At 38.6% G+C, this 25,776-nt stretch overlaps 1 protein-coding gene across 1 annotated transcript; it reads right to left on the bottom strand.

Annotated features, from left to right (window-relative positions):
• Positions 1 to 13,142: 13,142 nt before the first annotated feature.
• Positions 13,143 to 25,402, bottom strand: LOC140788520 (senescence-specific cysteine protease SAG39-like). The gene is made up of 4 exons (XM_073137788.1): positions 25,150 to 25,402; positions 19,099 to 19,461; positions 18,251 to 18,640; positions 13,143 to 13,402 (listed from the first exon to the last, which is right to left on the bottom strand). The coding sequence occupies exons 1-4, from the start codon at positions 25,400 to 25,402 to the stop codon at positions 13,203 to 13,205; spliced, it is 1,206 nt and encodes a 401-aa protein (XP_072993889.1). The 3' UTR covers positions 13,143 to 13,202.
• Between the last annotated feature and the right edge of the window lie 374 nt (positions 25,403 to 25,776).

Raw genomic sequence — 25,776 nt, 5'->3', positions numbered from 1 at the left:
CTTTCAATTCCTCACTTTGAGGTTTAGCTTCTGAGGAATTAACAAACTAGTTATTAGGCTCTGATACCAAATGATAGGCTCTGATACCAATTGATAGGCTCTGATACTAAATTGATAGGATCTGGAACCAAAAGATCGGCTATGGAATAATTCATTAATATCTGAATTGATTGCAGGAAGTAGTCCGCACAAATGTGGGAAACTATTCGTCAAATATTCTCCGGTAGTCATAAAATTACTAAATCAACTGGGTTGGATCCATAATTTCCAAATCTACAACTTTTATATGTATGCCCTTCGCAAATTCGAACTGTAGCAGGGACGAAAACATGGAATAACGTGGGTAATGGTGGTGGTAACGGTGGAGTGGATATTAGGGTTATGGATGGGTATAGAGATGAGGGTGGATTGTGGAAGTGATTAAACAAAGTAGACGAAGCGAATGAAGTGGTCGAGATCCCAAAGAAGAGGGGTGACTCGATAGTCGAGGGAGCTTAGAAGCGAGGAGAAACCTTGTCAACGGTAGATGTGGAAGGATGGTAACAGTAAATGTGGAAGGATGGTGAAGAGGGAGGAGAGACGAGTCTAGAGAGAAGATAGGAGGCAAGAAATCAATAATCCAATAGCATAATAAAGTTGGCTGTCATCCACATATTTATAGAGGCTAGCCAATAAGTCCTAAAACAATATGAAACTCTAACAAACCAACTAAACCAATATTCCTTATCTTCTCCGATTACCTCTCGGATTAAGCTTTCCTTTTGTCACAGATAGATTCCGAATCTAGAGGTTATGAATATCAAAGTTGTAGATTGGGAGGTTAGCGACCTTATCCAACTGGTTTGATATTATTTGGATATATGCAGAATATTATACGAATATTTTTCTAAAATTGCGCAGAGATAGATTTACCTAATTAAATAAAATCCTAACCTACTAAGACTCTAACTAAATCAAATAACCAAATAAGATAATTAGACTCAATCCATTGAGCCTAATATCTTTTTGGTGTGATCCAATTTGATCCGATTCGTATCACTAGTCTTCTACCATTTTTTTTCTTTCCTTTCAAATCTTCATTTTTTTCATCTGCACTTCTTCCTTCACCTTCTGACCCTTTACCTGATCATTGAACACCTCAGGTGTTCCTCCATGCACATCTTTCATATAGTTCCTCATATTCACATTTTTATCTTTAGAGCATTTCATAGGGACCATCTTAGGAATAGGTTTCTCCTAATTCAAGACGTCATTCATCAACCATTGGATGGTGGAGGGGGCATTAGTGAGTCCAAAAGGCATGAACTTGAACTCATAATGCCTGTCATGTGTGTGAAATGCGGTCTTGTGCACATCCTCGAGCCTCATGCAGATTTGCTGGTAGGTGGTGATACGATCACGCCTCTGGCTATGGAGCTCTGATACCAGCTTGATACGATCTCGCCTTTTTGGTGAAGGGTCGATCTCTTCCAATTCTTGATCTGGACTAGATCTGGTACGGAACTTTGAAATAAGATTCTGAAATATTCCGCCATCGGATCGACGTGAAATTTTGATAGGCCCGAAAAAGAGCTTTCCAACAAATTAATTTTCAGGCGAATCGGAGTTGGGGATCTCGAGATATCGTTCGTTTAGTGGACGAACATCGATAGTCTTGTTTTGGAACCGTGGATGGAGGCATGTGATCCTAGGTAATGGTGGTTGAAGGTGGACCGGCGTTAATGTGGTGGCACCGGTGAAAAGTGATGGTGGAAGGGTTGTTGTTAATGGAAGGATTAAGGCAAGTGTTGGATAGATTGGACGAAGGGGGAGAAGAGGGCCACCCCTAAGGGACTAGGGTGATTAGCCGGACGAGGGAGGTTAGAAGCGGCGTCGCCGGGGATTGAGAGAAACGGGAGCGAAGAAGATGAAGGAGGCAAGGCAAAACTCAATCTCAATAATCAATAATCAATTTGGTTGCCTACCACATCCTTTTATAGGCTGACCAACAACTCAAATTAACCCTAAAAACACAATTTTCGTCGACCACGTTCGAACTCGCCTGACCGCGTTCGAACGCACCGAGTTCGCTCTTCTGGATTTGCGAACGCGATGCAGGCGTTTACAGTGCGTTCGAACGCACCGCGTTCGAACGCACAGTACATTCTCTTCACCACGTTCACAACCCCGTTCGAACTCACTCCACCCGCATTCGAACGCGACTTACAGAAAACTTATTTTAATGGAAATTAAACACTAAAACATGAAATAAAAATACTCCTAAAGTGAATCAATGCTCGAGACGACGTCGGTGAAGTCCGAATCGTATCAACCGGTTCGCAAGTCTAACTTGCTGAAGTAAGAGGCCCCTAAGAACTCGTCCAAGAGTTCTTCAATGACGGGGATGGGATACCTATCCTTCACACTGATGATATTGAGTGCACGGTAATCCATGCAAAATTGCCATGTTCCGTCCATATTCCAAACTAGGAGCACCGGTAACAAGTACGAGCTCTGACTCAGTTGGATGATTTCATTGTCCATCATCTCTTTGACAAGCCTTGTGATCTCTTACGTTTACACAAATGGCTACCGGTAGGGCCACACATTAGCCAGTTGCGCTTTGGGAGTAATCTCAATGCGGTGGTCTTAGGGTCAAGTCGGCGGCATGCCACATGGCTCTTTAAACACCTCGCTGAATTTCTTCAGTAAGGTGGACAAATTAGTTGGTACTTCTTCCTTTGTATGGTCTACTTGACTTTGGATTAATTGCATTAGAAATCCATGGCATCTAGCCTTTGGCAGTCCCACCATCGACTGAAGTTGGGCTCTAAGTCGCGGTCAAATTCCATCGAACCGCACTCATTTGCCACTTCATTTGAAGTCCATCCACATTTCTGAGAAGTCAAAGATCACCGAGCTCAAACTTTGCATCCATTGAGTCCCCAATATAATGCCAGCTGCCAAGATGAAGGAATTGCCATAAATCTTTAAAAGAACCCCTCGACATACGCCGTTCGCCCGGAGCGTCATGCCATCTCCCAAAGCTATATCGAACCTAGAGGTAGCGTCTATAGCCATTCCTATCTTCTTGACCACATGCTCATCCATAAAGTTGTGAGTGCTCCCGGTGTCCATGAGGATCCTCACTGTTTGGTTCTTCACAGTGCCATCGACCTGAAGAGTCCCAGGTGCATTAGCACCAATGTATGCATGCATGGATATCTCGGCATAGACCTCCTCGCTGCTCTCCAAGGCTTCCTAGTCTAACGCCAAGTCCTCTAGTTCACCTTCCACCATTTCCTCTTCCTCTACATCCTCTGCTTCATCCAACACCATCACCATGGCCGCCTATTGGGCACATTTGTGCTTGGGAGTGAATCACTCATCATAATAAAAACACAACCCTTTAGCTCTTCTTTCAGTGAGGTCCTCTCACCTCTGGTTGTGGCCATGGAAGTGATCTTGCACTTGTTGTCCTCAGTGGAGCTGCTAACACATGATATGCGGCTGCGGTTTGCCGAGGCACTCCTCTAAACTCTGTGGTGCTCTAACCCCTTTTGCTGCTAACTGAAGCTCTCGAAGCTTCTCTTCCATCAATTGACCTATTGCAAAAGCCTCAAGCAATGTTGTTGGTCGAGCAACCTTCACTTCGGCTTGAATGTCCCGCCTAAGACCACTAATGAATGTGCTCTTGTGTTCGGAATCCGACCAGCCCCACACTAGATTGCTAACATGCTCGAACTCCTCTTAATATGCTCTCACTGTAGTCCTTTGGGTTAGCTTGGAAATCTTCATAAGAGGGTCCAAATCTGACACAAATAGCATCAGCGAACTCCTCCCATGTTCAATAATGTTGAGCTCGATTTGTGGCCTAGTTCCATCGAATGGCAATATCTTCAAGATCAAAGGATGCCAACAACACCTTTTGTGCATTAGGTGTTCTTTGGTACTCGAAGAATTGCTCCACTCGATAAACCCAATCGAGTGGGTCTCCTCTATTGAAGGGTCAGAAGTTGAGGCTAACAGTCCCTACACAAACGCCATGTTCTTCTTCTTCATGTCAGTTGGGCCTTCTTTCCCTTGGGTTTAATCTAGCATCCCTAGGATGGTCTCGAGGGATCACTAGTTCTTTATAATCCTCCCACTCATCATCATCATCGTGGAGTGGTGGATTCGATGCTCGATCGCGATGAAAATCTAACGGTGGTACATTACGCTTTCCAGCCGACAGTAAAGGCCTCTTGGCATGGCCACCCATGGGGTTTTCATGATCTTCCTCCCGCCTGGTATGGAATGGCAGAGACGGTGTCCCTTTGCGAAAATGTGGTTCCATTGTGGTGCAGCCCGGGCTCGAGTAGGGAACTCTGTCCCCGCCGTACCCTTTGGTGTGCCTAAGAGGACTTGAGCCATGGCTTCCGTTGATGCTTGCATAGCTCATTATGTCTCCATCATGTCCGCAGACATCTCGATCAGATCTGAGTTGACTGTGGAGGTGGTTGGAGAAGTTCTAGCCGGTGAGTTTGGGTTGGTCAGCGGAGGTGCCTTCATTGGGTCTCGATGCCATAGATCTAGTTGTTGGCATGGTGTCCAAGGAACGTGATGGGTTCTTGTACCAAAAGGTCGACTACAGAATAATTTCTTAAGATCTGAATTTATTGCGGGAAGCAGTCCGCGCAACTGTGGAAAAATATTCATTAGATATTCTTCTGTAGTTAGCAAATTATAAAACTAATTGTATTAGATTCTTAATTTCCTGATCTACAACTTTCGTATTTATGCCCTTCAATGATACGACCTACAACAGGGATGAAAGCATGGAATAACGTGGGTGATGGTGGTGGTGACGGGTGGAGTGGATATTAGGGTTATGGATGAGTATGGAGATGAAGGTGGATGGTGGATGGTGGATGTAATTAAGGGATATAGACGAAGGGAACGAAGTGGTCGAGATCCCAAAGAAGAGGGGTGACTCGACAGACAAGAGAGATTAGAAGTTAGGAGAAACTTTGCCAATGGAAGAGCTGGAAAGATGGTGAAGAGGGAGGAGGGAGAGTCTAGAGAGAAGATAGGAGGCAAGAAATCAATAATCCAATAGCATAATGAAGTTGGCTGCCATCCACATATTTATAGAGGCTAGCCCACAAGTCCTAAAATAATAAGTAACCATAATTCTAAAGGATTCCTGCCGATCACGTTCGAACCCGCCTAATCGCGTTCGAGTGCACAAAATACGTTCTTCGTATGTGCGAATGTGATGCAAGCATTCGAACTAGCCCGACTGCGTTTGAACACACTTTTCGCATTCTCTGTATTTACGAACCTGATGCAGGCATTCGCAAGGGCGTTTGAACGCGACCCCTCCTACGTTCAAATGCAACCTACAGGAATTTTATGTTAATAAAAATAAACAACTGATACAATAAGAAAAGATCTTAACTAAGTGTATCAGAACGATGGCTCTAATACCACTTGATATGAACCGAGTGTCTACTACCTAATTAGCCTTGGAGGTAAGAAAATACTCTGCGTAGTAGGAGAAAAATAATCTTAAAATATTCTACCATGGATAGAAAAGTACGAAAATGGTGGTGGTCGATCTGTTCCTAATCTACGTTTTTGGTATTCATGTCATTTGCAGATTCTGATTGCACCTGGGACAAAAATACACAAAATTGGGATGAAAGTGGAGGTGGCAGGTGATGGTGACGATGGGATAAAAGAGATGATAATAGTGATGGATTGGGTGCATGTGGTTGCCTTAGCCCTTTGACAGACTTCGCAAGCAATCCGGTCTATTTCAATGTGGTTGCCTTAGCCCTTTGACAGACTTTGCAAGCAATCCGGTCGATTTCAATGTTGTTGCCTTAGCCCTTTGACAGACTTCGCAAGCACGGACAAAACTCTTCACATCCCGCCTCATTCCTGGCCATGTGCAACAATGAGATATCCTCCTCTAAGTCCTCAAGACACCCTCATGATACGATTCGGACTTCACCGATGTCGTCTCGAACATGGATTCACTTTAGGAGTATTTTTATTTCATGTTTTAATGTTTAATTTCCATTAAAATAAGTTTTTTGTAAGTCGCGTTCGAATGCGGGTGGAGTGAGTTTGAACGCGGTTTGTGAACGGGGTTGTGAACGTGGAGAAGAGAATGTACTGTGCGTTCGAACGCACTGTGAACGCCTGCATCGCGTTCGCAAATACCGACAGGCGCGTTCAATCACGCGTTCGAACGCCTGCATCGCGTTCGCAAATCTAGAAGAGCTAATTCGGTGCGTTCGAACGCGGTCGGCGAAAATTGTGTTTTAGGGTTAATGTGAGTTGTTGGTTAGCCTATAAAAGGATGTGTAGGGCAACCAAAATTATTATTGATTATTGAGATTGAGTTTTGCCTTGCCTCCTTCGTCTTCTTCGCTCCCGTTCTCTCAATCCCCGGCGACGCCGCTTCTAACCTCCCTCGTCCGGCTAATCACCCTAGTTCCTTAGGGGTGGCCCTCTTCTCCCCCTTCGTCCAATCTATCCCACACTTGCCCTAATCCTTCCATCAACCAAAACCCTTCCACCATCACTTTTCACTAGTGCCACCCCATTAACGCCAGTCCTCCACCATCCACCATTACCTAGGATCTCATGCCTCCATCCACGGATCCAAAATAGAGCATCCTGATGTTCGTCCACTAAACGAACCATATCTCGAGATCCCCAACTCCGATTCGCCTGAAACTTGATTTTTTGGAAAGAACTTTTCTAGAGCGACAACATATCAAAATTTCACATCGATCCAACGGTGGAATATTTTGGGATCTTATTTCAAAGTTTCGTACCAGATCTAGTCCAGATCTGAGAATTAGAAAAGATCAATCTTTAGCCCTAAAGGAGAGATCGTATCAAGCTGGTATCAGAGCTCCATAGTCAGAGGTGAGATTGTATCAATTTGGTATCAGAGCCTTAGCCCCAAAGAGAAGATCGTATCAAGCTGGTATCAGAGCCACCTTTCCTCGGATAAGCGCTTCCAATGACGACAACCAGATCCATGGCTGCACGGCGAGATGATGAAGAAGAGATTCTCCCAATAGAGGAGGGAGAAACGATTGCAAGGACTTCCACCCGTGGAACCGCCCGATAGTGCAAGCTCGGCGATATCGGTTTTGCACAATACTGCATCCGCTGCTCTATTTTCCGTTCACTTCTTGTATTGTATTACATAATCATACCCCAACAATTTTGTGATCCATCTCCGCTGTGCCGAAGTGAGAGGAGCAGCGATCTTGCCATATCTAGCAATGAATCGACGATAATATCCTGTCAGCCCCAAAAATCCTCTCAATCCGGTGGTAGTAGTAGGAATAGGCCAAGCAGTCATGCATGCAACCTTTTAATCGCCACTACACCATCCGCTAAAATGATGTGGCCTAAATACCCCAGTTGTGGCACTCCTCATATGCACTTGGACTTCTTAATCATCAATTGGTTTTGCTTCAACAATTTCAGCACATCCTCCAAATACCTCCAATGCTCCAATTCAGTCTTGTTCTACACAAAAACGTCGTCAAAAAATACCAAGATATACCTTCTCAAGAGAGGCAGAAATATATCATTCAGAAGGCCTTGAAAGGTAGCTAGAGCATTGGTGAGACCAAAAGGCATCACCCGGAACTCGTAATACCCGTTTGGAGTTTGAAACGTAGTTTTGTGCATATTCGTCGGGTGAACTCTAATTTGATGATACTCAGCCCTGAAGTCAAGCTTGCTGAATATTGACTACCCGTGCAAGCTCGTCCAGCAACTCCTCGATAATCGGAATAGGACACCGATCCTTGATGGTAATAGCATTTAATGCTTGATAGTCGACACAAAAATGTTATGTCCCGTCTTTTTTCGCACCAATAGCATGGGGTTGAGTATGAGCTATGACTTAGTTGAATGAGACCTTGCTCCAACATCTTGGCTACCACCTTTGAGAAAACTTCTTTTTGCACATGTGGATACTAATCTGGCCTCATGTTTGCTAGTGTAGCCTCAGGTACATTCTCTATGTGATGGTCCACCGCTCTCCTTGGTGGCAACTCCTGTGGCTCCTCAAACAGTCCAGAAAAGTTATCTACTAAATTAGACAATTCAATGGTAGTACCTGAACTCGTTTGAGGCTTATCTCCTGCTGGTCCTAACTAAAAAAGATAGGCCAAATCATATGCACAAGGCAGCCCCATTATAGGCTGCATCACAGGAATCGGCAAAGACCGAACGCTATCAAGCCGCACATCTTTGTTTCCTTATTTAAATTTTATCCACATGCTCCAAAAATCAAATGTGATGGGTCCCAAACTCTGTAACCACTGAGTACCAAGGACAATGTCCGCTCCTCACAGTGCTAACGGATACAAGTCTACAATGATGTCGTGTCCTTGCACCCGTATACCGACCCGGCAACACAAGCTCTCCGCCTTAAGCTTCGTGCCCTCTCCAGTAGCAACGTCAAATCCCATGGTCGGTTTGGCAACCAAACCCAATCTCCTCACTAACCTCTCATCTAGAAAGTTGTGTGTACTCTCCGAATTGATGAGGATGTGCACACAATGCTTTCTAACGAGTCCGTCTACACGTAACGTCCTCGGCGTGGAAGTACCCGAATATGCATGCATCGAAAGTTTAGCTTGGATATCTTCTTCTGCACCCACCTCAACGGCCTCCTTATGGACCTCCTCTAGACACTCTCCATCATCAACAACCTCATCATCCTTCTCAAGACCATCTATAAGCATCACACTCCCGATAGGTTTAGAACAATGATGATCGGGGGTGAAACGCTCATCACATTGAAAGCAAAAGCTCTTCGCTATTCGCTCCTCCACCTGGATAGGTGTGAGAGTTCGAACGAGGGGTCTTGTGCCTCCTCTAACATTGGAAGAAGGTTTCAAAGGTGGTCGTGGTCTAGTACTCGTAGCCGCTGTTTTTGAAACCGTAGATTTTCCAACTGGCGTTCTAAGTGCAAATCACCTTTCTCGGTTGCCCTAATTGGTTTTCGCTGCCATCTTTAGAGCCTTATATTTTTGCTCCATCCTCACGGCCTTCTCAAAGGCCTCCTCAAGAGTAGTAGGACAAAGAGCACGAATATCTGCCTGAATCTCATCCTGCAGCCCTAAAATAAATGTGCTCATTAATGTCGGTTCGGGCCAAGGTGGCTCACAACGACTACTAACTCTCTCAAACTCAGCTTGGTACTCCAATATGGTCATCCTTTGAACCATCTTGCTTAATGTGGCAGTAAATTCTTCATATGCCGCTGTCCCAAATCTGCGTGTAATCCTCCTACAAAAATCAGTCCATCCGATAAATCCTCCACCACAAATAACCGATCCATACCAATGCAATGCCGTTCCTTAGAGGTGAAAGCTTGCCATCTGGACCTTTGTATCTTCCACTATACCTTGACAATCAAAATATTGTTCACCTTAAAACACCCAATTCGTTAGATCAGCGCCTTAGAATTTTGGGAAATCCAAGCGTGCGGTTCTCCCCCGAATAGCATTGTCGGGTTCGCGAAAGATCCTTGGTTCATGTCTAAACATTTGTGCAAGTTGATTCTATTCTCTAAATCTTTGAGCTCGTCTATCACCATCTCCAAAGGGATCAACATCATCCTCAAAGTGCCAATCCTCCTCATCGATGAAGCGCACGAGTGCCGCACGCCTCTCGGGTTCCACCACCGTCGGTCTTCGATTTTGCAATGGAGGTGGGGAATGATGTGTGGGCATAGGTAAGAGGGGATCATTGACACTTGCATGATGCACTTGGACCTGTGGGATATCAGTTCGATGAGGTCCCACCGTTGGTCCTTCTTGAAACTCCGATCGTTGTCGAGGAGATGACGAATCAAATCGGTTCATGACATATTCCTTCAAATCATTGTGATCATTTTGAATTGAGTCAACTCTATGCATCAATGTATGGAACATGCCCCTAAGTTCATCCATATTCGCACTCATGAACGTTGGTTGATTCGGTCCTGTCATGGTTGCTCCAAAGGAATCGGCCTCACGGTTAGGGTTATCATGGATTGAGTCTTTCCTTGTCGGTGTGCTCTTAATAGGTCTCCTTGTTGATATCATCTTCCTTATTTCAACCATTAATGGAGGTTTGAGGTTCGCCAGCTCTGATAGCAAATTGATAGATTCTCAAACTAAAGATCTCAAAGAGAACAAAGTGGTCGAGATCCCAAAGAAGAGGGGTGGCTCGACAGTCGAGGGAGATTAGAAGTTAGAAGAAACTTTGCCAACGGTAGAGGTGGAAGGTTGGTGAAGAGAGAGGAGGGAGATTATGGTATATAGATGATAGAGAGGCAAGAAATCAATAATCCAATAGCATAATGAATTTGGCTGCCATCCACATATATAGAGAGGCTAGCCAATAAGTCCTAAAATAATATGTAACCCTAATTCTAGAGGATTCTCGCCGATCGCGTTCGAACGCACCACAAGATGTTCTCTGTATGTGCGAATGCGATGTAGGCGTTCGAACTCACCCGACTGCGTTCGAATGCACAATATGCGTTCTCTGTATTTACGAACCTGATATAGGCGTTCGCAAGGGCGTTCGAACGTGACTCAACCTGCGTTCGAACGTGACTCAACCTGCGTTCGAACGCGACTTACAGAAATTTTATTTTAATGAAATAAATAACTAATGCAGTAAGAAAAGATCCTAACTAAACGTATCACATGTGCCTTTGTCTAATAGTATGTTTATATCCCTAGAATGAATATACTTAATGGAGGTTTTGGTGTTGTCACGAAATTGTCAAAGGGGAGTTTGTTAGCACTTGTAATTGGCTAATTTGTGACAATACAAAACCCTATAAGTTGTAGCTAGTTGGATTTTATTTTAAAGATCAAAAGCATAGATTGGATCTTAAAGAAGCTCTCCAATTTGAATAGTCCGTTCGAAAGGATTCTTCCCGTGAAGTTTTCTCAGAATGTTGTTTAGTTGGAACGTGATATGCACAAGCTGATAAAACGTATCAACTGAAAGTAAGTAGCTATCTAATGTGGGAAAGATGTTCAAACAAGGTTTTTTTTAGAAAACCCACTATGTCCAACGTGGGATAAGTGTTTAAATGAGATTTTTTTATAAAGCTCACTGTGTCCAACGTGGGATAGACGCTCAAACAAGATTTTCTAAAGAGTTCACTGTGTCCAATGTAGGAAAGGCATTCCAACGGATGGCTAAAGAGATCAAACGTTGGAAACACATTTGAATGAGTTTTTGGAATATAATGTGGAACTTCACCGTATTTGAATGCTCTAGATTTGGTTTGAACTATTTTGTTAAGTTTGTTTTCATTGGTCCAATTAGGTATATTTAGAGGCTATATTTCTTGCGATATAAAAGGGCAACTTGAAATGTGAGGAGCACATCTGAAGGTTACATTGAGCTACACTTGAGAGGAGAGAGATGCTTTGGGAGATGCTAAAAGCTTGATGATACTGGAGTCATGTCATGCTTATTTAGTCCAAGATTGAAAAAGATACTTAAGATTGCCTCTAGGGTCACCGAGGCTGAGCTACGACAATTAGGGTCAACAAGGTTAGGGACCAAGCATAATAGGTGGTGTATTGAGTGGAGTCAAGTAAAATACTATCATAAAGATTGCGGGTAATAACAATTAATTTGTAAGTATTCTTGTAACCGCTAAATCTATAATACTTAGTTTTATCTCATAGAAGAGGTATGTGGTTTTTTCACTATCAGATGAAAATAGTTTTTCCATGCCAAATTTGAGTTCTTGTGAGTGATTCCTTCTAATCTTTTAATTGCTAACGATTCCATTAATAGTGTTCTTCATCTAGTAAACGTCCAGTTTTTCAATATAAGCTATGGAAGTAGACGGATTAGATAAATCAGAGTTCAGTCTTCCAAACAGACTTGTCTAAACATAAATTAAAATTGATATGGTTAAAATGATACATTATGGGTGGATGTACATAGAAAGAATTGCCAATATGAGTTTTCAAATTCCTTATCAAAACATAAACATGTAGACAGTGAATAGGTGCACAAACAATTATTAGAGTGAGAATAGGTTGTAACATTGTAAATTTTATGGCTGAGTTCCATAAAAATAGTATGAAATTTCTTACTAAATGGAAAGAAATAATGCCATAAGATCCCACTAACCTATAGAAGACTATAAACTACGTTGTTGTGGCAAGGGAAGAGCGGTACCAAATGACAACAACGACAATGATAACAAAAGGAGGAGGCGGCAGAAGGAGGAAGCGACAATGATAGGGAGGGGTGGCGATGACGGAAGGTGGCGACAATGACTATAGAAAAAGGCAATAGGAGAGCACACAGTGCAATGAGAAGGCTCTCTGAGATTTGGGAACGTTAGAGGCATGCAGATTTTTTGTTTGGATTGATATTTTCATTTAATTTTTATTAAAGTATATAAATTTTGGTCATTCGAACGCAATAGCAGAATTTTCATAAAATCTGCTAATTTGTGAAAAAATGATCTCACTACAGCCTTTAAAGATGATGTCCTTGAGTGATCTCATCGGGTCACGGGCTAGGGGAGCTTTTTGAAAATCATTAATCTCTAGCTATGGATTAGAGGGGCATGTTTTCATGACTTTACATTTAGACCCTTACTATTAGATTTTATTGATGTATATCAAGTATTCTGGATGGATGTTTTGGTCGAATTTGATTGATATATGCTTTTGGCCTAATCGAATTTCATGTAATTGATTTACTTAAGTCATTTAAGGGTGATTTCTATTATTTTATGTTTTTAGTGTAATTTTATGTCATGATAAATTCATGAACACAAAACACTTTGAAATATGTTGTGCAGTCTAAATCAGTTATATGTATTAGAGAAATTATTATATATAACTGCTATTAAAAATAATTTCGCTAAATATAGAAGGATGCAATAAACATTTTATGGGCATCGTATGATTCTTGATCTAGCCTAGTATATCCGTAAATGTTATATCTATTTCAACCAATGAAACAAACAAATCATAATTGTTTTATTCATTCGATATTATAGTGCTTGCAAAGCTATTCCAGAACCATTATTGACATATATAATATTTTCCAGAACTCTCACCCTCACATAATTTATTTTTCACACTTTCACTCATGAAGATCACAACAATTGAACTCGCACACCACATATGGGGATCAAGTATTTGGTACACATTTTCTTCTCACAACGTGGGATATGAGGCCAGCATTGCAATTCCACACAACCCTTCAGGTGCAGCTATGTCCTTTTGCATCAAAATATAACCGTTGTCGCCCCATCCTTTGCCCCATGAGTTCTTCACTATCCAATACTTTGTTCGTTTGCTATCTATCCCATAACCAACAACTGTAACTCCATGATTTAGACTAGTCCCACAATTACCTCTCGAAGACACCAGAATGATAGAATTGGAAATCATAACCACCGGCATCTATTCCAAGCGACACGGGTTGTCGGCAACAGCTCTCATGAGTGCCGGTTCACTATTGCGAGGCACCTTTTGATAGCGTCTAATGGTCGCTACGTGATTCAGCAATAGGTTCCTCACGTTGCAATTGCTTTGATATCCTTGATATGGATAGTTTGATTCAGAATCGATACCTCTGTTTAGTATGACGAAGTTGAATGCATTGTGAAAAAACCCCTAGACACAAGTATGTATCTAAACACTAGGCAATGATCTCGCTCGTTCGCTTAAGTTAAAGTCGGAAGAAACATTAAAAACGAAAGTAGAGATGAACGCCAAGATTTTAACGTGGAAAAACCCAAATGGGAAAAAACCACGGATCCAAACTCGGATCAAAACCAATCACTAGAATAGTAGCAGTTACAAGACCGACTCTCAAAACAACTCGTCGATCCAAACGACTTTGTTCCTCTCAGTCTTGCTCTCAGGCAAAGTTATAAGCAAGATTAGAAAGACAGAAAGACTCTAATAAACTCCCCCTATTGCCATGCTCCCCCTACACACGTAAACTCTAAAACTTTAAACTCACACCACACACGACACACTAGACACTCTCCCCCTTTTTGACACAAATGCCAAAGACTAGGAACTCGGAGGGAACTGACGATGAAGAAACCATGAAGGCCCTAATTGAAACCCATCTTTCACTTGAAAACGCTAAGATATCACATTCAATCGCACAAGAAACATCAAGATATTAACTTTAACATGATCAAAACTCGAAATCGCACGAAATCAATCAAGATCAAGAGACTTAATTGAATAAAAAAAAATAAGAAAATTGATGAATGATCATACCTCGCAAAAAGTGAAGAAAATCTTGAAGTTTCGGCCAAAAGACATTAAAAGGGTTTGAGGTGAAAATTTTGATGAAAAAGATGAAGATCTTGAGGATTTGGATTTTTGTTTTAAAATTTAAACTAAAACAAATCAAAAAATTTTTTGGAGATGCACTTCTAGAAATTCAAAATAGATTCAAGACATAGAATATGACAATCAAATGAAATAAGTCATACACAGATCAATCAAATCATCAAGAGCATATTATAATCAATTCTAATCCATCACTCAAAATTAAATTAATCTTGATTGATCATAACGATATGCATATGCAAGATGAGCATAGATAACATGAACCAATCTTTTTAAACAAACTTTTCTATATAAACAATGATGCAACACAGTAGTCAAACCGACTTAGTATTGAAATTTTGCACTTTTCGACTTATTCTCCATAACATAACAGGAATTTTCCTGTATTATTTTTTATACATAAACCAATATAGGTGCAATGATGACTTTCACACATGAGTAGGTAGCCCTTTTCTTGTAATACAAATCAAACAAAGTGCAAGAAGAAATTCACATATATTTTTTTTTGAATTTGCATATAATGTACTGAGTCAAACTGGACTCGAAACAAGATGGCTTTCACACTAACTCATTGTAGCCCTTTTCATTGATCTTTTATGAACATATTTTTTATGACTAAGCATGAGGTCAAACTGTGCAAATCAAAGTTAATAGTGAGCTATTTAAAAAAATATTTATGATATCATGCTCACACAATAATACACATACGTTATGAGTGCATTAAACTTTTTATTATTATAGAAGTCGAGGGAGTGACAAAATCAAAATTGAAATAATATACTACAAGATGACAAAATTGACTATAATAACTCATAATCAAGAGAAAAATCATATTTTTATGTCGAGTATATTATTGAATCTAGGAGTGCATCATTTTTTTTTTTTTTTTATTTTTAGCAAAAACTCTCGACAAATCTGAAACTAAAAGCAAAGAAAATTTCAGAGTAAAATAAAACCTAAAAAGAAACGAAAAAAACTCATAAAAATGAAACATGCAAACCAAAACAAAAAGAAAATCAATCCAAAGCACAAATTCCTAAAGAAGTACGAAGATACTCAAATCTCTGTAAATCCAAAGGTTTTGTAAACAAATCACTTTTCTTGACCCATATGGCCTTTGTTTTCATCCCATAAATAAAAGCACTTCTAGGTTTTTGCAAAAGTTTGCAATAAGGTCGAATATGCCCTAGAATGCCGCAATGATAGCATGTCGGAACAAACCTTTTTCTACTCACCTTTTGTCGAGGAGTGTGACTAGAGTTTGCCTTTGGTACCGTCGAAGATTCACCAGTTTGTATATTCAAGTTCTGTTTAGAAGGGTTCATCTAGGATTGCTTTGTAAATGCGGTTGTTGGCTTCAAGTATTCCTTATTTTGTATACCTGCAGAAACAAATACAGTTTTTTTATTATTTGAATTACCAGTGTATCCAACACCATACCTGTCTTTTCCAGAGATCTGAGCTTTTAGAATCTCATCAAGTTTGTTCTTCCCTTTTAGAAATGTCACTTCCTTATTCAATCGCTCTAGTTCAATTTCATCAGCCTTCATTTTATTTTTGGCATTGTCAAGTTGTTCAGAAAGGTCTTTGACACGTTCAAGCTCCAATTTGTACTTCTCCTCAAATTTAATTCTTTCTGGTTCAATTACCTTGAGTCGTTGATGTAGTCTAAGATTGCTTTTCTTAAGTTTAAACGACTCCAGGTATAGATCATTATATGCCTTTTGAATTTCAGATTCATCTTCTTCAGCTGGTAACATATCCTGATCATCTGTACTATCAGTATCAATAACGGAATCAATATTAAGTAGAGAAAAGGCAAAAGCTACAAAGTTTTCTTCGTCTTTTCCGTAATCATCATCGATTCATCCGAGTCATCCCAAGTAACTTTCATAGCTTTACCCTTCTTCTTAAGGCGATTAGGGCATTCTTGTGCGATGTGTCCAAAACTAGAACATTCAAAACATTGAACTTTATTCTCAGAATTTTATTTTTCTGTTTGACATTGTTGTTGGTACCACTTGTATTTGAACTCACAGTATTCTTCTTTTTCACAAAGGCTTTGCTTTTATCAAGTTTTTTAGCATTCAACTTGTTTGGCTTCCGAAAAAATTTATTGAACTTTTTGACAAACTTGGTCAACATCTCAACATCTAAATCACCTTCATCATCAGACTCCTCTAAATTTTGTTCAACTGTGGATAGGGCCATCCCTTTGGACTTCCTTGGTTTTGAAAGACTGGACTCAAATGTTTGTAGATTTCCTACCAATTGTTCAACTTTCATAGAATCGATATCCTTACTTTCCTCAATAGCTGTAACTTTTGTCTGAAACCTTTCTGGAAGAGACCTAAGGATCTTACGGACAATTCTGTTTTCAGAAATTTTCTCTCCTAGGTTGAAACTGGAGTTGACTATATCACTCAGCTTTGCATAGAACTCATCAAATGTCTCATTCTCCTTCATACGCAGGGTTTCAAAACTAGTAGTCAACATCTGAAGTTTTGAAAGTTTTACAGCCATAGTTCCTTCATGAGTTGTTTCTAAGATCGTCCAAGCTTCTTTTGCTATCTCACAAGTATAAATTCTTCTAAATTTATACAAGCTTCTGAGGAAACACAACTAAAAATTGCATTTATTGCCTTGCTATTCTATCCAACTTTTTCATAGTCTGACCTATCCCATGAATCTATCGGTTTATCAGCAAGTTTATCATCCACCATGTACATTGGTGGACTCCAACCGTTCACAATGGCCATCCATACTCGCTCATCTATAGACTTCAAATAAGCTCTCATCCTAGCTTTCCAATATCCATAATTTGATCCATCTAGAATAGGAGGTCTAATAGATGATAGTCCATCTCTATGAAAATCCATGCCTATTTGATCTCTCTCAAAGGGTGAGAGAACCTGCTCTGATACCAAATTGAAAAAACCCCTAGACACAAGTATGTATCTAAACACTAGGCAATGATCTCGCTCGTTCGCTTAAGTTAAAGTCGGAAGAAACATTAAAAATGAAAGTAGAGATGAACGCCAAGATTTTAACGTGGAAAAACCCAAATGGGAAAAAACCACGGATCCAAACTCGGATCAAAATCAATCACTAGAATAGTAGCAGTTACAAGACTGACTCTCAAAACAACCCGTCGATCCAAACGACTTTGTTCCTCTCAGTCTTGCTCGCTAGAACCCACGATTCATCGCTTCTCGTGATTGAAGTCCAATCTCAGTAACCCTCGAGATTGATCTTTCGTCTAGATAGCCCTTAAGACGAAATATTAAGATTTTTAGATGAGAAGAGCCTTGTTAGTTGAAGAACCGATGTAGCCTCAAGAAGTCTCCTTCAATAATGCTTCTTCAACCACCTAGAGATAGGGTTTCACAATCCTTATATATGATCTCCAAGATAGAGCCAAATCCAAATCTTATCCGTACTCACGAAAGTACAAGATAGAGCCAAATCCTAATCTTATCCGTACTCACGAAAGTACAAGATAGAGCCAAATCCAAATCTTATCCGTACTCACGATCTTGAAGATAGAGCAAAATCCAAATCTTATCCGCACTCATGAAAGTACAAGATAGAGCCAAATCCAAATCTTATCCGTACTCACGATCTTCAAGATAGAGCCAAATCCTAATCTTATCCGTAGCGTTCGAACTCGTTTGTGAACACTACTCTGTGTGAACTCAGTACCCGCGTTCGAACTCGTTTGTGAACGCTGCTCTCGGTCTGTGCGAACGCAGTACCCGCGTTCGAACTCGTTTGTGAACGCAGTACTCCTTTGCCCCATGAGTTCTTCACTATCCAATACTTTGTTCGTTTGCTATCTATCCCATAACCAACAACTGTAACTCCATGATTTAGACTAGTCCCACAATTACCTCTGAAGACACCAGAATGATAGAATTGGAAATCATAACCACCGGCATCTATTCCAACTGACACAGGTTGTCTTGCAACAGCTCTCATGAGTGCCGGTTCACTATTGCGAGGCACCTTTTGATAGCGTCTAATGGTCGCTACGTGATTCAGCAATAGGTTCCTCACGTTGCAATTGCTTTGATATCCTTGATATGGATAGTTTGATTCAGAATCGATACCTCTGTTTAGTATGACGAAGTTGAATGCATTGTCCATTAAGCCACCATTACATCTAGAATCAAAGAAGTCGCAATCCACTAGTTCTTGCTCTGACAAAGAGATTAGATTTCCTCTCCTGATTTTAAATATTCCTTCAATTGCTGCTACTGCAGAAAATGCCCAACAAGATCCTATATGTATTTTATAGAAAAGCAACATTTAGCATTAGCACGAGATATAGACTCAAATACTAATTAACCAATAAACTTTCTTCCATGGCATGCATGATTTAATTTACAAGAAGGTCAACAAAGTTAAAACGTTATATATATTATAACAGATATATCTGAGACTACTGTATAGTTTTTAACTAAGAGGAGGAAATGCACCGAGTAACTAGTGCGCGTTGAAGGAAAAGAATAATAATGAATGATATTTCTCAAATAAACAGGAAGAAAAAGATGAATTGAGGAACATTTCTGAAACAAGAAAAGAACAGAGAATTTGTAATGTGTAAGGATCAGCTCATAAGAAACCAGCAGTACATATTGGAGGGTAAACCAAATTTATATATAAATCAGTTTGTTAGCTCTGAAGAACTGGGGGAATAAAAATAAAAGAAAAGAAATTGTTCGGCAGATTGCCTTACCACATGATCCTTGGTTCTTAATTTCAGTCACTGCACCTCTGAGCCTCCAATCTACCCTAGGTGGTGCAGAAAAGTTTGCGTACATAAACGACGTCGGTTGCCTGGAAGCATTTGTGACCTTTAGTCCGCCATGAGTGACCATGAATTCCTCATTGGTTAAGTCCGCAAACTGGTTTACAGTCAGATTGTAGCTCTGTCCAGGTTTATTATTTGAGGACTCTATGTATTCAACATTGCTCTTAAACACCCGGAAACGACGTTGCTTCTCCTCCGCATTGGTGTAGACTCGCTTATATTGAGCCATCCATTGCTCATGCCTCGCTTTCATGGCTTCGTCATAGCTGCCATCGGAGACTACTGGACCTGCAAATAACGTGCAAATAACAAGGAAAAGAGAAAAGAAATAGAGGCAAGAAGCCATGATCGATGCTCCAACTGTATTAAGAGTAGAAGGATTATTTCTTTTTTGGCGATATTGAACTCGTTAGGATAAGGTGCGTTTATATAGTGCTTGGAGGATAGACTTGATCAATATTTAATTTGCGATATGCATTCTGTCAGCCAATATATAGCCCGGTCTTCTATGTAGCTGGGCAGCAATTTATACGTAAAGATGCTTGCAATGAAATAAATTACTCAGGCTTTGAAATATTAAATATGCTAAAATTTCTATCCCGTTTAATTCCTTCTAATCCATTCCCAAGAAACTCCCTCTTTTAGTTAGATTTACATCCACTCGGTCCACACCTACGTCACCAAGCTAGCTATATGAAGTAGCACCAGCCACCAGGTCATATATGATTAGAAAACGTTGCCACATAGATCTTAAAAGAATTAGCAAATTAAGCAAAACGCTGTTATTTTCAGATATTAAACAACAAATACATACATAATATCACTGTCGTTATATATACTTGCAAAAGCAAGACATATCTAATGTCTTCAATGCTGTACGCGCAGTTGTGTACAGCAACAGCATAACGAAAACGTTTACGTGGTACCTTCTTTTGCTTCACGAAAAAAAATATATATTCAACTTTGACCATCTAAACTATTGAATAGCGACTTGTGCTTTTCTTTTTTGGGAACATAAACCCTCCAAACTATTTAGAGATCTCTCAAATTTCTCTTTCATTAGTTTGTCATCACATTTTCCATTTATCAGCTATCATGAAATTTTTATACCCTTATTTTTTTTCGGGTATAAAGAAAGAGAAATATTATTATACCCTTTATACGCTGTATTAAAGAGGGCATTTTTGTGTTTTAACATTTTTTATTAATGATGAAACAACCGCTACTAAATAACCTCTTATGTTGATAAAATCCACATAGTTTTCATGTGACCTATTAGTCAATATTATAACACAATATATAAGAGAAAAATATAACATTTTTAGAAATAATATAAGCAAAAAGAATCCCAAAATACACCTTAGATACATATGCCCACGTAGGGGCTATAATTTATTTAATTTACTTTATAATAATAAGATAAATAAAAGAACTAAAAGTAATCCATGCCAACTCCTTCACGAAATCGGGATCATCTACTAACCTAAAAATATTTCAACTAAAAGGTAGTGAGTATAAAGCTGTACACGTTTTCACCTCTATAGTCTAAAAGCCATAATTACTGGAATCGGACAAAACCAACTGGTCGGACTAGTGAATCGATGAACTGACTACTAAATCGATTTGGTTTTGTTATTAGGTCGGATAAGCAATCGACTCGATAAAAATTGATTAACTCGGTAAGTTAAACTAGTGACCCATGCAACCCGGCTAATTTATGGCAAATCGATCTAGTCAACTATTTTTGCAAAGTTAAATAATTATCTTTAATATTTAATTATTGTTTTCTATATCATAATGGTATTTTAGTCCTTAAATTTTGAAAATATTTACTTTATAACATATTTGGTGTTTTGAAATTAGGGTTCTTGTAGATATACTCTTAAAAAGTTCCTTATTTGCTTGTATGTCTATCTAAAGTTTATATTTACATATATATCTAGTCAACTATTTTTGCAAAGTTAAATAATTATCTTTAATATTTAATTATTGTTTTCTATATCATAATGGTATTTTAGTCCTTAAATTTTGAAAATATTTAGTTTATAACATATTTGGTGTTATGAAATTAGGTTTCTTGTAGATATACTCTTAAAAAGTTCCTTATTTGCTTGTATGTCTATCTAAAGTTTATATTTACATATATATCTCTTGAAATATAAAAATTTGGAAGGAAATCTTTTAAAATCTTTATTGTTTGCATGAACACCGCTTGGAGTAAACTACCATTAAAATTTGAATAATTTAAAATTTAAAAAGATAAAAATATCCTTATTTTTATTTTCAAGTATTTCTCTTAGTTAATATTTTTATATTAAATGACTGAATTTGAAAATAACAATAAGAATATCTATAAAAATAACATATATTGCGAGGGATATACATACAATAATACTACATTTCTAGATATCTTTTATTAATTTTAGAATTATATCAACCTATCTATATATTATTTAAATATTTTTTAAAAAATAAGCAATCCGATGGGGTGAACCACTCGTTAAACCAATAACCTAGTAATCCAACCCCTGGCTAGGTCAATGTCCATTTCTATCTAATAACTATACTAAAAACAGTGTAAAAAAGAATGCAACATGTTATATACGTCATTCATTATCACAATAATACATCCATAAAAATGCTCATATCTACAGCGCACAATAATGCATCCAAAAAATATTCTCAGTACTCCAATGCCCTAGTTCTTAAGTAACCTCTTGAATATGATTTATCTTATTAACTACTCTTGCGAAAAAGATTGGCTCTAGTTAGAACTTAAAGTGACGAATCAATCTTCTAAAGTGTGTGTGTGTGTCAATGTGTTTGATGTCGATGAACGTTTTAGTTCATTCTAGTGCTACTAAAACATCCTTAGTTATAGCCAAATCAATTGGAGAATTGTAAAAGTCTCATCACTCAAAGATGGAATATAAACTCTATGCGGAAGCTAGAGAACTCATCTAAGATGAGATTAGAATTTCTTGAGTCTTCTTTTCTAATTGGTAATCTAACCTCTAGTTTTCATCTCTTTAAATAAAGGTTAAGAATATCCTTGATTCATTGGAGGACAAGCCGCGAAAGGAATCCTCAAATACTTTTTTAATTAGAACTTTTATTTACTGTCCTGCATATGCCATCTCGGTGCTATTTAATTTTCTTACTTTGACTTTTAATTTGACTTCGATTTGGGATTTAACCTTCCATATCTATAAACCTAATCGATTTAGGAATTTTATCTCTCTAAACTTTTATGCTTTGTATCTCTATAATAATTATTATATTTAGCAACAAATTTTTAGTAGCAAATTAAAATATTTACTAGTGTAAAAATTATACGATAGCAAATTTTAAGTTTATAACTCTTTTTTACTCTACCACTACATTTACACATAATAGTCTTCATAAGTAAATAAAATAGTGATGTATAAAGAAATATTGCTATTACATTTGTTTTAATAACAAATTTTATATTTTTTAGTAATGATTTATAAATGTTATTATTTGTTCTTATATTGCAGCAATTATATATTTTTAGTGATGATTTATAAATGTCACTATTTGTTATTACATAATAGCAATTATATTTGATATATACACACTCTTTTAAATTATTTAATTATACATCATTTAATTAAAAATGGAAATGTAAATTTATAAAATATGGTGAGAATATTAACCCACCAAAACTAAAAGCCCATGAAATCCTCATTAATTGTTTCTACTCTTTTGTTAACATTGATATATATATACTCATTTAATTTATTTAAATGCAACCTTTAAGTAGTGGAGTGAGTGTACGTTTATAAATATTAGGTAAGAATATTAACCCACTAAAATCAAATAAGGTCATACCTATTAAATATCTCATTCCCTATTCCTCTATTATATTTGATATACATGCCTTTTAAGTTATTTAAGTATACACCCGAGACAATGCATTTTTACAACAAAAAAAAATATTGGTGAGAATATCAACCAATCAAAGTCCAATTTATCTGCTTACAAAAAATATTGTTTGGTGATCCAATCCTTTATTTGATAAAAATATTTTTTAAGTTTTTTAAATATACATTATTTAACTAAAAAAGGGAGTGCACTTTAATAAAAATTGCCCTATGTGCACCCTAAACAAAAAAACTTACATGCTTTTATCGTTCCCAAATCTCACAGAGCCTTTTCATGCCCATGTAATTGCCTTATTCCATAGCCATCGTCTCCCTCTTTTGTCATCGCCACCTCTCCCTGTCGATGTCGCTTCCTCCTTCCACCACCTCCTCCTCCCATCGTTGTCTTTCTTCATCATCTTTGCTTCCTCTTTCCATCATCGTCGTTGTCGCCATTTGGTACCGCTCATCCCCCAGCGCAACTACATTGTTTATAGTCTTCTTTGATAAATTAGTGGGACCTTATGATGTTATTTCCTCCCATTGTCTAAGAAATTTTATATTATTTTTCTAGAACTCTACCATAAGACTTACAATGTAGCAACCTATTCTCACTCTAATAATTGTTTGTCCACTTATTCACTGTCTACATGTTTGTGTTTTGTTGAGAAATTTGAAAACCCATATTGGCAATTTCTTCTATGTACATCCACCCCATAATGTACCATTTTAACCATATCAATTTTAATTTTTGTTTAGACAAGAAGAGCAGACTCTAATTTATATGTTCCATCTACTTCCATTGCTTATATTGAAAAGACTAAAACACTTACTACACGAAAAACACTACTAACGAGACCATTTACGAATTAAAAGATTAGAACGAAACACTCACAAACAACACAAACTAAACATCGAAAAAACTATTTTAATACAATGGTGAAAAAAAAATACCTTTTCTACGAGGTAAAACCAAGCACTATGGATTTAGCAATTACAAGAGCACCTATAAATCGATTGTTATTACCCGTAATTGTCACAATAGTATATTTCTAGTCTCCGCTCAATATATTGTCTCTTGTGCTTGGTCTTCAACCTTGTTGACCCTAAAGGTCATTGCTTAGACTCAACGATCTTTGAGGCAATCGCAAGTATCTTCTTCATTCTTGGACTAAATGAGCATGACATGTCTCCAATATCTTCAAATTTCTAGCATCTCTCTCTTCTCCTAGTGTAGCGCAATATAATCATTAGAAGTGCTCGGCACCTTTTCAAGTTGCCCTTTTATATCGCTAGAAATATAGCCTCTAGAAAAACTTAATTTGGACCAATAAGAGCAAACATAAGAAAATCGTTTGAATGGGTTGTAGTTCCATATTACGTTCCAAAAACTCGTTCGAACGGATTTTTAATGTTTGAACTCTTTAGCCATCCATTTAAACACCTTTTTTTTATGTAAGACACATTGAACTCTCTCGTAAATCTTGTTCGAATTCTATCCCATGTTGAACACAGTGGGCTTTACGAAAAGTCTCATCTAAATGCTTATCCCATGTTGGACATGGTGGGATTTTTAGAAAATCTCGTTCAAACATCTTTCCCACATTGGGTGGCCTCTTGCTCTTTACTGATACATTTCATCAAGCTGTGCATATCACGTTCAAACTAAATAGCCTTCCATAAAACCATTTGAACAAATTTCCAACACTTATGGAAATCAAACTTCGTAGGAAGAATCCTTTCAAACAAATAATCATGTTCAAATAGGAGAACTTCTTTTAGATCCAAGCTACACTTTTTATCTTTATAATAAAATCTAGAGTTAATTACATCTACACCCCGTCAAATATACTCGGTCTTCATGAGGACCCTCTAAATTTTTTTAGGTTACAATGTCCCCTCTCTAAACTTTGGAGCAAATGAAATTGCTAATGACTGTGACAAAAAATGCCGAATAACAATTATACCCCTAATAAGTTAAATAGCTCATCAATTTAGCTAGCAAAATAACCAAATATAAAATTACTTAAATACCCTCAGTAAACCTATAGTTTTTTAAGCCCCACCCTCCTCCTTCGGCAAACCCAACCACCTATCATTGAGAACTGTGCCTCCCTCTCCTCCTTCGTCCTCTTGACTTGAACCACTACACCATTGGCGTGGACGAGGAGGCGGCGGCCCTTGGTGACATTGCGTTGCATGCCATAGCCGTCCTGGAGGCAGTGACCGATCTCGGGGAGAGCATCCACGTTCCTGAGCCCACGGAGAGCGTCCAAGTGCTCGACCTCGACAGCATGAATGCAGAGAGCGGCAATGGCCCTAGGCGACGTTGCGCCACATGCCATAACCATCATCTCATGCTATAGTCATTCTAGATGCAATGGCCGAGCTCATGGAGGATGTCCACATGCCAAACCACGGTGGCATGGATGCAGCCATCCTATAGGCCAAGACTGAGTGGTTTGATCACTTCCCTGTTTGGAGTCATGTTGTATGATTCTTATGTTGTCCTATATGGAGTTTGAAGCCATATACTTATGGAATTTAATAAACGAGACAAATTGGATTGTCTAGTATCAAGGAAATCCTTTCATCTCTGTTGCTGAATCTGATACTGTTCTTTTTTTTTCCAATGAAATATCAAAAAGCATCTATGGCTACATTCCCTTTGGCGACCTTCATATTAGTGGTTAATGGCTGAATAAGGGATGTTGATGAG

Source organism: Typha latifolia, chromosome 5, assembly GCF_019914945.1.
Source record: "Typha latifolia isolate L0001 chromosome 5, TyphaL0001v2, whole genome shotgun sequence".
In the NCBI taxonomy this organism is placed as follows: domain Eukaryota; kingdom Viridiplantae; phylum Streptophyta; class Magnoliopsida; order Poales; family Typhaceae; genus Typha; species Typha latifolia.
Note: the sequence above shows the minus strand (reverse complement) of the source record. Positions and strands in the feature narration are given on the sequence as shown.

Bases quoted from the DNA above. Each gene is read 5' to 3' on its own strand.
- LOC140788520 (XM_073137788.1), bottom strand. From the start codon at position 25,402: ATGGCATGTGGCGCAACGTCGCCTAGGGCCATTGCCGCTCTCTGCATT. The intron at 19,462-25,149 runs GTGGTTGGGTTT...CGTTATTTGCAG, and splicing joins GGCACAGTTCTCAATGATAG to GTCCAGTAGTCTCCGATGGC. The intron at 18,641-19,098 runs GTAAGGCAATCT...AAATACATATAG, and splicing joins TAAGAACCAAGGATCATGTG to GATCTTGTTGGGCATTTTCT.